We start from the raw sequence: 13713 nt of genomic DNA on the forward strand, positions 1-13713 counted from the left end.
GCTGGGGGGAGCACCCATCTGCTAGCCTGGGATCCCACAGAGCCCGCCCCTGGGGCCCAGGTGTCCTCCCCGCCCTCATCCCTCCCCTGTCGCTGCCCCTCCTCTTCTCACACCTGTTTCCTGGTCTTTACTGACTGTTGGAAAGGTCGGGCACCAGAGGCTCCTTGGGGGGTGGCCAGGAGGGTCCGGCAAGGCTCAGGCTTGGGCATCCTGGGAGCAGAAACTGAGGCACAGGTGAGCTGCCTTCCCTCTAGGGGCTGGGGGCGTTGGGGGACCTCTCATTCCCCCAGACCCAGGCTCTTCTGTTTGCACTCCAGGGCTGGGTCTCCTTTTGTTTCCTCCCTGGCCCCTAGCCCTAGAATGAATGAGGAGCTGGTGGGGTCTGCCAAGAGCCACGGGGTCCAAATGACAGGAGGGGCCCAGGTACCCCCTAAATATGCTAAGGGAGTACAGAAAGGGGGTTCACTGGAGACCTGAGCCCAGTGTTACTGGCCCAAGGGAAGCACGGCACCAAGGAGGGCAGCTGGGCCCCAGCTGGGCACTGGGCTTGGAAATCTGGCTCCTAGGTAGGGCTGGTGGGGTGGGGGTGGGAGTAGGAGGAGTGCAGATAGGGGCCTGGCAGAGTTCTGGGGGGGTTGGGGGAGTAGGAGGAATGGGCCTTGGAGGGTTCTGGGCTAAAGGAAGGAATCAAAGCAGGTTCTGGATGCAGAGGAGGTGGGCATGAGGGGGAGCTTTCTGGTGGGAGTGGCTTCTGGGGGCACTTGGGATCCCCCTCTTTAGACCCACCGCTGTTGGAGCTGTGCATGAACTTGAACTTAGCCCCCTTCCCACCATTCATTCTGAGGGCTTTGGAACGTCTTAGCGGTGTTAAGTGCTGGGCCTCACTCCTTCCTCCCTCCCTCCCCAGGACTTTGCCCCTTCTATTCCAGGCAGGATTTCAGAGCTTCCGAGTACTTTGGAATTGCCCAGGAGCAGGGTCTGAGGCCTGTCTTGGAGGGGGGCACAGCGGCAAAGGATTTTGGCCTGTCGAGGGCAAGGGTGACTGCCTGTGTCGGCCTGGGGGCAGGGGTGGCAGCAGTGGCCGGAGAGCCCCCATTGGACGGACCGGCGCAGTCGCCGGCCAGAGTCCCCTGTGGCTGGGTCAGAGGCGGTGGGAGAACGCCCGATGCTTAGGGGGGCCCACGAGGACCTGGGGGCCATGCAGGTGTGAGAGAGGGGTGGGTAGACTCAGAGCTGGGTCAGGGACCCGTTGTGGGAGGATCGAGGCCATGGCTGCCTCCCAGCTGGCAGCTCTAGAAGAAGCTGGGGAGGGGGCTCCGGAGGAGGCACCCCCCAACAGGGCAGACCCCACCCTCCTCTACTCAGAAGGCCAGAGGCTGGCCCTGGAGACCCTCCTGAGTGAGGGGGCCGGGGCCTTTGCTTCCTGCCTGCTCCGGGAGAAGCTCGTGCCTTTCCTGGCAGCCGAAGAGGTCCGGAGCCTGGAGGCCCGGGCCGAGGACTGGAGGGTTGGGGACCGGGAGACCCCAGACCAGGAAACGGGGGCTGGCATCCCCGAGCAGGGGAGCGTCACCTACTTCCCAGGCTGCTCCGAGGAGCCCCCTCCAGACTTGGGTCTGGGCTGGCCAGAGACCCGCCTTTGGAAGGGCATCACCCGTGCCCGTCTCTACACCCAGCCCCCTGGGGATGGGGACCCCTCCATCAAGGAGCTGGTGAGGAAGGCCATTCGGGAGGCCCAGAAGGTGGGTTCCCTCCCTTCCCCTGCCCCGGCCCCCCCCCCATCCCCGGAGGCTCAACCTCCTGCCACTTCACTCTCCCCACTCACTCCCAGCTTGTCGCTGTGGTCATGGATGTGTTCACGGACCCCGATCTGTTGCTGGATCTTCGCGAGGCTGCTACTCGCCGTGGGGTTCCGGTTTACGTCCTCCTGGACCACCGCCACCTCCCCGCCTTCCTGGCCTTGGCCCAGCAGCTGAAGGTGAACCCTCGAGCCATGGAGGTAACAGCCCCTGCCCCCCCTTCCTATGGCAGGAAGCCCTAGTGCTGGGGTGGGGGAGCCAGGAGGCTGGCGCTGACCCCAGAGGGTCCCTGCTCCCCTCAGAACCTTGAAGTCCGGGTCCTGAGAGGCTGCGGCTTTCAGAGCCGGAGGATGAAGCACGTCATCGGGGACGTGAGAGAAAAGTTTGTGCTGGTGGATGGAGAGAGCATCATTACGGGCTCCTACAGGTGGGAAGCTACCCCAGCCAACCCCAACCTGACCAGGCCCTGGGCATCCTGCCCCGGTGCCCTATGTGGGCCTTTCTGACAGGGGCGACTCCTGCCCTCACCCTCCTGGGTGGGTGCCCTCCCTTCAGCCCCTCCCCGGCTCCCTAGGACCATGACTGAACAGACACTGGGACCGTTCTCCAGCAACACCACAGAACCATGCCCTTCTGGTCCCCCCAATGCCCCCCCAACAATGAGGAGTGAGGAGCCTGGTGGGGGGATGCCGGGCCGGGGTGGCCATTCCCAGCCTTCCTCGCCATGCCTCTTCTCTCCAGCTTTACCTGGAGTGACTCCCGCTTGCACCGCAGCCTGGTGACGCTGCTGACCGGGGAGATTTTGGAGGCTTTTGACAGAGAGTTCCGGACCTTGTATGCCACCTCCCAGCCACTACCCCCTTCCCCGCCCTCGGGCCCCTTCCTCAGTGTCCTGGACGGAGTGCCACTGCTCCGGGACCGCAACCACATCGCCCACCGCCGCTCCGTGGCCCCCGTCTCGCACGCCCTGCAGGATGACGGTGCCCCCCAGCCCCAGGTTGACTCCAAGGGACCCTCCCCCATGGCTCCAGCCTTAAGTGACATCTTAAGGAGTGTCCAGAGGGTCCGGCCCACCAGTGGCCCGGCTGCCCGGCCTAGCCGCTCCCTCTGGGACTTGAGCCGCCTCTCCCAGTTGTCTGGGTCCAGTGATGGCGAAGGGAGACCAGGCAAAGATGTGAGTGGGGGAAGGCTGGGGAGAAGAGCTGGGTGCTTTGGGGGACTCAAGGAAGACTGGGAGAGGGGAAAAACAGGAGCCTGGGAAGGGCCAGACAGGGCTGGGCCTTCACCCAACACTCCCTCCTTGGGCAAATATTGACCTTCCCTGGCTCCGGCAGCCACCTGCTTCCTGTTCACCTTCCTTCTCCTGCCCAGGCCCCTTTCTGGTTCCCCATTCTGCCTTCCCGCCCCCCCCCCCCCCAGGCTTGGTTGCTCACCCTGACCCTCTCTCCCCTCCCACTTTAGCTGAAGACATCGTGGGCCACCCAAGCCACGCCCGCCATGGTTCTGATGAGGCAGCGGGGGGTCAGTGAGGACCCCAGAGTCCTGGCCCGACGCTGGGCCAATCCGGGCCGACCTCTGGCCCCTGGGAGATTCCACTACCCTTCCCCGTCTTCTCGGAGGCTCTGGGAGGACCGGGGGCAGTTTGACTGGGTGGGCCAGGGTGCTAACCATTGAGTGCACCCCTCACTGGAAGGAAGACTGTGCTTGCCCCCGGGGTCTGACTGATGGCCTTCTCAGGAGCTCTCGGGGGTGCCCAGAGAGGATTTTCTCTAAGTGGGGATTGAGCCCCCGAGAGTGGTTAGAGGAAGCCCAGCCTGGGGCAGGGAGCACCAGGGAGAGGAGGAAGACTGGAGGCAGGGGGATGAAGCCCCTTCCTCCTCTAGGACTAAGGCCTCCCCAGGCATCTGGGGCTCCCGAGCCCCAACCACAGCTGTCGAGGACCTCGTATGATTCTCCAGCCTGCCACCCAAGCAGCCTCCCCCACCTCTGGAGAGGACCCAGGCACGCCTGTGGTGCAGCTCTGATTAGGCCTTCCCTCTCCTCCTTCCAGCCTCCACCCAGGCCTGCCCGCCTGGCGAGGCCCTCACCCAGCTCAGGAACCACACGGGACCAGGGGCAGGGGCTGGTGTGGTGTTTATTTCTGGGGGGTTACAGGTCCCAGGCTCCTGGGCCAAGGATGGGGTTAGTGTCCCCGAGGTCTTCATCCCAAGGGAAGGTGGTCTTCAGGCCCTGCATCTTCTCTCGGTATATCTGGTCGAAGACTTCGCTCTGGGTGACAGTGAAGTGATTCTTCCAGTCCCCACACACCCCTGGGGCAACAGGAGGGGGCAGTTAGGACCCATACCCTGAGCCAGCCCATCTCCCCTCCTCAGTTTCCCACATGGTAGAATGAACTCTTGGGGAGCACAGGCTCTGAGAAGGCCGGAGTGCCCAGGATATTGTCAATAAATGTTCAATGGAAGACTTCCTGCCTCCTGGCCTCAGTTTCCCCTCCCTGCCCAACAGGCTCCAGACTTCCTCCAGCTTGGAATGGTGACCCAATCCTTTCCCTCCCCCATCCCCCCCACCTCCAAGCTGGCCAAGCCCCCTCACCTTTCCGGAGAAAGTTTCCCTGGCGATGGTCCAATAGTATGTTGGGCAACAGCGTGTAATTACTCATGGTGTTCTCCTTCATGGTCCGGAAAGCTGAGTTCTCCACCACCGAGTCCAGAGCTGACTCCTCCAGAGAGTGGCCCAGGAAGTCAGAGATGCGCCGGACAGAGCCCCGCAGGTCCTGGGGAGAGAGGGGCTGGCAGGGGTGGACCAAGAGGGTGCAGCGCCAGGGGCTCGGGTTCTGCTCGGGGCAGACCCTGCTGGGTAAGGGAATAGGGCTGTGGGGGGAGCATTGCCCAGCCCCCCATGGATCGCAGACAGCAGGGGCTGGACACCATCAGGGACCTTGGCCCCGCCTCCTGCCCAGGGCTCCTGCCATGCCTGTGTCCCTCATTCTGTCTCAGGGTCTGTCTCTCTCTCTCTCTCTCTCTCTCTGTCTCTGTCTGTCTGTTGGTCTGTCTGTCTCTCTTTCCCTTTCTGATCAGGACCTCTGTCCATCTCTGGCATCTTCCTCTAGAACTTCCCCCTCTGGATGTCCTGCTGGGTCTGTCTGTGGTCATCCCTAATAGCTGCTACTTCAGGTTCCCAGGGGCCGCCCCTTTGCTAGCTTCTGCTGTGTCGATGAGCCGGGCAATGAGCCGGGCAGTCATAACAGCACCCCCCACCCCCACCTCCCTGTCCTTTGTGGGGCAGGAAATCGAGGGCCCTGAGGCCACAGAAAGGCCTGAGGCTCTGGAAGGGGAGGAAGAGGCCACTTTCCAGGAGGAGCGGACCCTGAAGACCTGCACTCAGAGGGGACAGCAGAGATGCTTCCACCAGACCAGGGGCATTCCCTGTAGAGAAGGGAGCAGGGGGGCCTGGGCCATGTGGTTGGAGGATGGGGAGCCGGGACACCCCCATTGGGCTTGGGAGGTCAACTCTTGAGCGGTCATGACTCTCCTGAGACTTCGGAGCAGGGATCCCCTAGAGAAAGATGGATGAGAGGGACCCCATTGCAGAGGTCCTAGTGGTAGAGCCCTGGAACTGGACACAAAGGGGTCTGGGAATGGCCCAAGTCAATTGGGTCATTTGAGAATGGCCTATGAGCGAGCGTGCCTCCGGCCACTAGGTGGCGCCAGAGACAAACCATTAGATCAGGCCTACTAAAAACCCAAGTTCAAATCCAGGTTCAGATACTGACTACTTGTATGGCCCACAGCCTGTCGCCTAACAGCTGTCTGCCTTAGTTTCCCCATCTGCAAAATTAGAAAAATAACCGCATCTCCCGGGGAGACTGAGAATAAAAGATATTTGCAAAGAGCCCTGTAAATATTAGGGATGTTGGATGGCACCTTGCCTGGCCCAGGGTCTGGAGGTCTTGTCCTGAGTTCAAATCCAGCCTCAGACACTAATGTGTGACCCTGGGCTAGTCTCTTCACCCTGTTTGCCTCAGTTTTCTCATCTGTAAGATGAGCTGGAGAAGGAAATGGTCAACTACTCCAAGTGGTTTTCTCTGCTAAGGAAACCCCAAATGGAGTCACAAAATCAGAAATGACTGAAACAAATGAACTAACAAAAAAATACATCTTAGCTATTATTATTTTTTAAAAAATGAAAATTTCACTCGAACATGGGGGCTTTGTTGTAGTTCTATCATATCTGATGCTTTGTGGAAACCTTTTAGGGTTTTCTTTCTTTTTTCTTTTTGCAAGGCAATGGGTCACACGGCTAAGTAATTATTAAGTGTCTGAGGCTGGATCTGAACTCAGGTCCTCCTGACTTCAGGTCGGTGATCTATCCACTGCATCACCTAGGTGCCCCTCTTTAAAGGTTTTTTTTTTTAGCCCAGATACTGGACTGGTTTGTCATTTCCTTCTTCAGCTCATTGGTTAGATGGGGAAACAAGAGTGGATGTCTACGTGTTTCTCTGAACCTATCTTGCAGCTTCAAGTTTGGTTCTCTTTCACATGAACTCACCTCATAGGGTGGGACTATCATTAGATGTGTACCATCAGCCCCTTGGAGAGGGAGGTGTCTACATGGTGACTGGTCTCCTGGAAGGGCTTAGGGGGGTTTCTGTGGAGTGGAGCAGGGCTGTCCTCTACCATTGGGTATATCTTGTGACCCTGGGATGCTTCTGCAGGACCTCACATCTGTAGAACCATGATATAGGTTGGAGATTTTCCCAGTATATACTTTGGCATAATAAGCCAAAGAAATGTGGACATTTGGTTCCAGACTCAGATCAGACCCAATCTGTGTGAGCTTGTACTTTGTAATGGGAAATATTTAAGGGTGGTATTTGGGAAGATAACTAGGAGAAACCTCGAGACAAACAAAATGATACTTTGGGAAGGAGAAAAAAGAAAGGAAATGGGCCTCAAATATCATCATAGTAGCAGCCCAGGCAATGAGGGTCATAACTAGGGTGGTGGCCATGGAAATGGGGAGCAGGCATCTGGGGACTGCCAAGAGAGAAGTGAGGGTCGGCTCTGAGGAGGGGAAGGGAGATGAGAAAGTTGAGATTCTGAGCCTCCCTCCCTCAAGGAACAAGGAAAAAGAGCAGAGCAAGAGGAAAATGAACACTCCTGTGGAAATGCGGAGAGGGAGGTCCAGGGGGATGTCCCTCTTGGATGGCCTCACTGTTCCCTCATCTGCAATATGTGCCTTTCTTCATCCATCTCTGCCTACCTGGGGTCAAATGAGCAGATTTGCCCCTTGCTGCCCCAGCCCACATACCTTAGTAGTCTTTCCCCCTTGTCAGCCCCTCCCAGCTTTGCCGGTCATCCAGGCTGAACCATTAGCATCCATGTGGCCCTTCTGTCTCCCTGCTGTCGACAGCCAGCCCCACTTACTGCTGCCAAGGCTCACTAATGCCTCCTATCTTCTCTTCACCAGCTCTCTTGGACTCTCTGTCCCCAAGATTGCGCTAATGACCTAACCGGCTCACATCCTTTAGCAACTCCCCTGGGGGGACAGCATCAAGAGAGGAGGGTGAATGTTGATCTGCCTGGCATCCCCCAACTTCTAGCCCTTAGTACCCACTCTCATTTTCCTACTTTGGTGGATCAGGGTTCCACCACCTCCAGTCTTTGAACCAGCCCCTCTCATCGTCCTTCCTTTTTTTTTTTTTTACAAGACTGTTCCATGTGCCTCTCAGCCTGCTGACCATACTTTTCTTCTCTCAAATAGAGTAAACTGCATCATTGTTAACAAGGATGGTGATGATCCACCTGTAATTCCCTGGTGGTTTTGTTTATCTATCCCAAGGCTCTGGGTAGGAAGGACCTTGGAGGTATCCTGTCCAACCTGTCTCTGACAAGGATCCCTTCATCAACCTGCTAGACCAGTGCGCAGCCAGACTCTCCTCAAAAGGCCCCCAGCAAAGAGACATTTCCCACCACTCTGAAAGCATCTATCCAACCCCCCACTAGGGATTTGGCACTAGGCTAATTTCTGGAGATAAGAAAACAGAAAGACCAAGTCCTGACCTTTGGGAGTTGATAGTCTAATGGCAAAGTCAACATGCAGATAAATGTGTGGTGTCAAGAGACATGCGGAGTAGATGCAGGTGAGTCTGAAAAGGAAAGTATTAGAACCTGGGGACTTGGAAAGGTCTCTTGAACAAAGTGGCTTTGGAACTCAGTCTTAGGAGAGTGTTCCGAGGGCCAGGCACAACTGGTTCAAAGATGGGGTGATTGGAGGTGATATGTGAAGATCAAATAAATACATAGAATGTTTGGAGGGGAGAGAGCTGTAGGAAGAGGACTATGAGGAACTTTCAATGACTTTCTATTTGATCTTGGAGGTCATTTGACCTTGCAGGAGTCGGAGGGAGGAGCCCAGGCTGACCAACAAGAGTTTATGAGCCTGGGGGATGGGGAAGCTAGAAAGTAGGGAAAGTTCAGGGAGCGGGGCAGCAAACAAAATGACATGCTGAGTCTCCATGGAGATGGAGATGCCCAATAAGCAGTGAGAAATGTGGGGCTCTGGATTAGAAAGGGTCAGGGCTGGGTAAGTGGCTGTGAGAATCATTAGCATAGAGATGATCATGAATGAATCTATGGGAGCTGAGATCACAAAGGGAGAGTACTGAGGAAAAGAGAATGGGATGGGAGACAAGGAATAACTCATTAGAAAACTATTCCCCATCTCAAGGAAAAATCCGCACATGGTTGAGGCCCATTGTATTCTAGATCCTTCCACCTCTCTTTGAATGCCATGAGCTTGAGATCTTTCCCCCTATTGACTGTCCTTCAGCACTTTCTCCACATTTTTTTTTAGGTTTTTGCAAGGGAATGGGGTTAAGTGGCTTGCCCAAGGCCACACAGCTGGGTAATTACTAAGTGTCTGCAGATGGATCTGTACTCAGGTCCTCCTGATTCCAGGGCCGGTGCTCTATATACTGCCACCAGGCTGCCCTGCACTTTCTCCACTTTCTCCATATCCCTCTTAAACTGTGGTACCCGGATCCCATGTTTACCCTGTTCTTTCTTCTACTTCAAGTATGTGCGGACATGTCTTGCCATCTGGTGGAGTGGCAGCTCTTGCAGGAGAAAGCTTGTGTCTTGTCGCCTTCCTATATCCTCTATATCTCTCCTGTATCCTCAGGCTAGAATAGGGAGTTAAATTGAACTACATAGAGGCATCACTGATCACCTTGGATGTTTGTCAAGTCCCACATTTGAGTCAGCCACGGGTTAATAAGCCCATCTGACAGAGTGGGAAACTGAGGCCCAAAGAGAGGCCTTGTCTATGGTCACATGGATTTGTAGGGAAGACCATGGGGAGGTGAGGGGCTAAAGGCAGACAGTTTGCTGACCTCTTGGAGTTCTTCATAGGTGATGAACAAAAAGTTGTCCTTTCCCTCCATCCGCATCCATCCCTTTATGTGATCAAACCAGGAGCCAAATTGCACTGAGATTTGTGGGGAAAGGAAGCAGGTGCATGAGAGGACAATGACATCCATATCTCCCTTCACCTCTAGCCCATGTGGTGTCTCCTCCCATCCCTCAGAGGGTTTCCTCACCCTCTATCATCAGAGCTTCCTCCACCCACACCCCACCCAGCCACCCAGCCTCAGCCTCTTCATTATCCAGCCAATCTTTCAGTGTCTCTGGCCTGGCTCTCCCTCCTAACTAGCTCTTTCTCAAAGTTCTCTTAGTCAGTCCCTGTTTCCACTTCTGCCTCCACCTCTCCCTCCCCTTCTCTTTCCCTCTCTCTCTCTTTGCCTTCCTCTCTCTCTCTCTTCCCCCTCCCCCTCTTCCTTCCCTCCTTCTCTTTCTCTCTGTCTGTCTCTCTGTCTCTCTCTCTCTCTCTCTCTCCTTTCCACCTCTGCTTTCTCTCTCTCTGCCACCCTGATCTCGAAGTTCCTTTATCTGTCTCAGTCTCCTTGTGACTCGAGTTCCCCTCTTATTCTGTCTTTTTAGTCCTGTGACTGCTTCTCCCTCCTGATCCAGGACCCTGCCCTGGTTCTCACTCTCTCCATTGAGAAAATCCTGCAAGAACTGGTCTGGATTCTCCGGGTCCTTGAGGTGTCCGGCAATCTTAGAGTAGTGATAGAGGGAGACCAGGACATCTCGGGGATTGCGGCTTATGTAGATGACCTAAAGGAATCAGGAAGAGCTTGATCACAGAGCTGGCTGTGGGTCTTGGAGACATCACCTAGCAGAGCTCCAGTGATTCAGCCCGCTTCCAGTCGTGACTGGGAGACCTTCACTGGCCAGAGAAATGAAAGCTCTTGGGTCATTACAATGAACTAGCATCCCCAGCCAGGAAGCCCAGGGAACAAGAATCATGAGGAATGAGAAGGGAGGGGATGGAGATCATGATTGGGAGCCTCACTGAGGAGATCCTGGGCATCTGACTAAAGGAGGAGTCAGTCTGACTCCCCAGACTCCCCAGAATATCTTGGCACAAGGGGCTTCCCTGGATCCTCCCTCCTGATTCACATTGTTCCATAGAGTCCAGAGACGTTGAATTGTCTAAGGTCCCGCAAAGCAGTATTTGAAACGAATTTTCATTAGTAATGAACCCTTGGTCCAGCTCACCCTTCCAGGCTTACTTTGGCTTTGGAGTTGAAGAAGTCCCGGGGGAATAGCTGAATGGGCAGATGGGAGCTGATGAGGCGAGGGGTGGACATGTGCTTGATGGACAAGAAACCTTGGATAGTTTCACACCAGGGGGCCCGCTCCCAGTTGGGGACTGAGCGGGCCCAGGAGGGATCCCCATCCTTCAGCAGTACACTCAGAATCTCGATCATCCAAGTGGTACCTAGAAAGAAAGATGGTAGCAGGGTGGTCAGGGAGAGTCACTGGAGAAGCCTGGCAGAATGAAGGGGGACCCAGAGGGAGGTCAGGGGACACAGAGGGAGATCAGAGGGGATATTGAGGGAATGTCCTCACTCAGGGGGCCCAGGGCAGACAGAGGTTCCTCTGTCTGGCAGGTTTTTCCACCTACCTGATTTGGGGTAGGTGACAATGAAAATGTCATCATCTTTGACCTTGAAGTCCTTCTCAATATAGCTTATGGTCTCTGGACTGTAGAGGCCCATAGGGAAGTTGATGCCTTTGTATTTGAAGAATGCTCTGGTCATCATCCGTCTGAAAAGAGAATGTCACCATCCATATCTCCAACCATGCCCTGGCCTCATCTCCCTCACTTATTGGGTGACTTTGGAAAAGTCACTTATCTCTCAGTCTGCAGTTCTGTCATCTTGAAAGGAAGGGTTAGAATCAAAGTATCCTGAGGGGTTCTTGGGGTTCTGAGATTTCTGGAGATTTAGGAGGCTGCAGGAAGACTGAAAAGGAGGATGGGGCTGAAGATCACAGGGTTAGATGTGCACTTAGCCCTCCTGCCAAGAACTCCAACAGTGGCCTCGGTCCAGGGCAGAGTCAGACAGGTTAATCAGAAAGACCATGTGAAAGACAAAAGAAATGGAGGGGAAGTTTGGGATTTCAAACTGGACTGGGGAGGGGGTAAAGATGGGGAACTTCTAAGGGCCAGACACCTTGGGAGTGTTCTCTCTCTCTCCTCCCTCACCCCATATCCCTCAGTCTCTCTGTCTCTTCTCTTTGATTTTCTCTCTCCTAACTCTGTTTCTGTTTCTGTCTCTCTCTCTCTCTCTCCTCTCCCTTCCTCATTCTCCTCCCTTTTCCCCTCTTTCCCTCCTCTTATTCCTCCCTCTACTTCCCTTCACTCTCAGGCTTGTCTCTTATTGTTTCAGCCTGTTTTTTTCCCCTTTTTCCTCCACTTCTCTGTCTCTGCCAAAAACCAAACAGCTAAGAACTTTTTGACTTTCCTTAGGGTCAATTCATCCTTTAAGGAGATGATGGGGTTTGTAGAAAAAGAAGGATTCCAAAAGGAACTCTGTTTATGGTGGATAGGACTTGCTTAATTCTTTCATTTTCTGCTTTTTGCAAAGGAGAATGACCCTGGCACTGGAAATAACAGATAACAGAAGAATGACTAACAGAGAAGTGAGGAGATGGCAAGAGAGTCCTTGGCTGCTCTTGAGGAACCAATGAATTACCCCCCCCCATCTCACCATTCATCCTCTCCCCCCTACAAAAAAAAAAAGGGCTGGTGGGTGTATTGGTTGAATTATTGATAGTGATAGTTGAAAGATCATAGAGATTCCCAGTTTCCAGAGAGGGAAGAAAAAAGAAATTGTCCCCTCTAGGCCAGTGAACTTGACTTCAAATTCTGACCAGATTCTAGAAGGGATCATTTTTTTTTTAGGTTTTTTGCAAGGCAAATGGGGTTAAGTGGCTTGCCCAACGCCACACAGCTAGGTAATTATTAAATGTCTGAGACTGGATTTGAACCCAGGTACTCCTGAGTCCAGGGCCGGTGCTTTATCCACTACACCACCTAGCCACCCCCTATGCCACCTAGCTGCCCCTAGAAGGGATCATTAAAGAGATGTCTGGCAAAGTCTTCGAAAGGGAAGCAATGATTCCAAAGAGCCAGCCTTGCTGGGTATGCTGGACCAAACCCATTTCCTTTTTGGGACAGGATTGCTAATCTGGTAAAGGAGGAGAGAGTGCTATGGATAGAATTCATCTTGATTTTAATAAAGCATTTGAGAAAATGTCTCTGACCTATTCTGATGGGGAAAATGGAAAAAAGTGGACTAGAGAATAATAGATCCAGAAACGGTTGGATAACCAGATTCAAAGAGCAATGGTTAATGGTCCACAGTCTGCATAGCAAGTGATCTCCAACAGAGTGTCCTGGGGATATGTACTTGGCTCTCTGCTGTTTAACATGTTTAAAGATGACTTCGGCAAAGACACAAACGGAATACTCATTAAATTGGCAGATGGCACAAAAAGTGGAAGTAATATTTAGCAGAATGGATGACAGAGTCAGCATTCAAAAGGATATTAAGATGAAATTGTGGACCTTTTTCCTCTTTGTGTCTCATTATCTCCAGGAGTACTGTAGCAACCTTAGTCAAAATGAAGTTTTAATCAAATTCAGGACCACATCCCTCAGTCTTGTCCCCTAGGTCTGCCACCCAAGGTTAGTCCTCTTATCTCCCATGATGATTGGGTTTTTCTGGAAGTGGCATCTGAGAAAACACTCCTTGAAGCCCCACTGGGAGGGACCTTTCCAGGTGTTGTTTGCCATCTTCACGGCTATAAAGTTCCAGGGAATAGATACTTGAAAACTGTTCCCATCCCTGAGTGGACATTGGATCCTATCAGAGAACTTGCCATATGACTTTGTAAAAAGAACTAGAAAAAAGATGAAACCTGAGACAGGAGGCTTTCCCAAGAAGTCTATACCAGACTTGTGAGACACCAACTTAAATTTCCTTTTCATCTTTCATTCTGATATCTGTGGCAGTTTTAGAGTGGTTTCTATGTGTTAAACTTGCCCTAATTTCTTTGCAAACATGATTATTTACCCATATCCTTAATAAACCAAAGTCCAGTCTCTACCATTCCAGTTTGTTTTTCATTCATTTCCTTCCATTGCTCAGCTGGGTCTCCTGGTTGTATTATAATTGTTTTACTTTGGTTATTCATGAGGGAAGGATCATCATTTTGGAAGGAAAACCACCCCTCCTCTCCCATACCAAACACCCCATATGAAGGCAAGCCAGAAGGTAGCCAAGCTGTTTTAACTCTCCAGCTTCTGGTGAGGAGCTAACCCGCTAGGAGTCACTGCTGGATCTCCCACCTCTGCTACTGATTGGAGCTCTATTGAGCTGATAGTACATACCCACCCAAGCAAGGCCCTAAAGTTTACTAAAAATGCATTTCCTGACATGCAATTAACATTTATAAAAATAAGTGAGAACAAGACTGATAATGAGTATGAAGTTTCCCTTAGAACT

The 13713-nt window shown here is 53.3% G+C and overlaps 2 protein-coding genes across 5 annotated transcripts in view; one reads left to right on the forward strand and one right to left on the reverse strand.

Annotated features, from left to right (window-relative positions):
* Positions 1 to 4310, forward strand: FAM83E (family with sequence similarity 83 member E). 3 transcript variants are annotated; one of them, XM_074219810.1, is made up of 6 exons: positions 1 to 234; positions 930 to 1739; positions 1829 to 1996; positions 2099 to 2223; positions 2538 to 2970; positions 3258 to 4310. In XM_074219810.1, exons 2-6 carry the CDS (start codon positions 1269 to 1271, stop codon positions 3468 to 3470), a joined length of 1410 nt encoding a protein of 469 aa, XP_074075911.1. In that variant the 5' UTR covers positions 1 to 234; positions 930 to 1268; the 3' UTR covers positions 3471 to 4310. The 3 variants fall into 3 exon arrangements, with proteins under 3 accessions (XP_074075911.1, XP_074075912.1, XP_074075910.1); XM_074219811.1 differs by having other exon boundaries at positions 42 to 234; positions 908 to 1739; XM_074219809.1 differs by lacking the exon at positions 1 to 234 and having other exon boundaries at positions 658 to 1739.
* SULT2B1 (sulfotransferase family 2B member 1) overlaps positions 3912 to 13713 on the reverse strand; it is a 25986-nt gene continuing 16184 nt past the window's right edge. For both annotated transcript variants that reach the window (XM_074219814.1, XM_074219813.1), the window contains exons 2-7: positions 10827 to 10969; positions 10432 to 10640; positions 9847 to 9973; positions 9190 to 9284; positions 4389 to 4569; positions 3912 to 4105 (exon numbers count right to left, since the gene is read on the reverse strand). In XM_074219814.1, the coding sequence (XP_074075915.1) occupies positions 3945 to 4105; positions 4389 to 4569; positions 9190 to 9284; positions 9847 to 9973; positions 10432 to 10640; positions 10827 to 10969 (916 nt within the window). In that variant the 3' untranslated portion in view covers positions 3912 to 3944. The remainder of the gene's footprint in view (positions 4106 to 4388; positions 4570 to 9189; positions 9285 to 9846; positions 9974 to 10431; positions 10641 to 10826; positions 10970 to 13713) is intronic.

Source organism: Macrotis lagotis, chromosome 1 (genome assembly GCF_037893015.1).
Source record: "Macrotis lagotis isolate mMagLag1 chromosome 1, bilby.v1.9.chrom.fasta, whole genome shotgun sequence".
Lineage (NCBI taxonomy): Eukaryota > Metazoa > Chordata > Mammalia > Peramelemorphia > Peramelidae > Macrotis > Macrotis lagotis.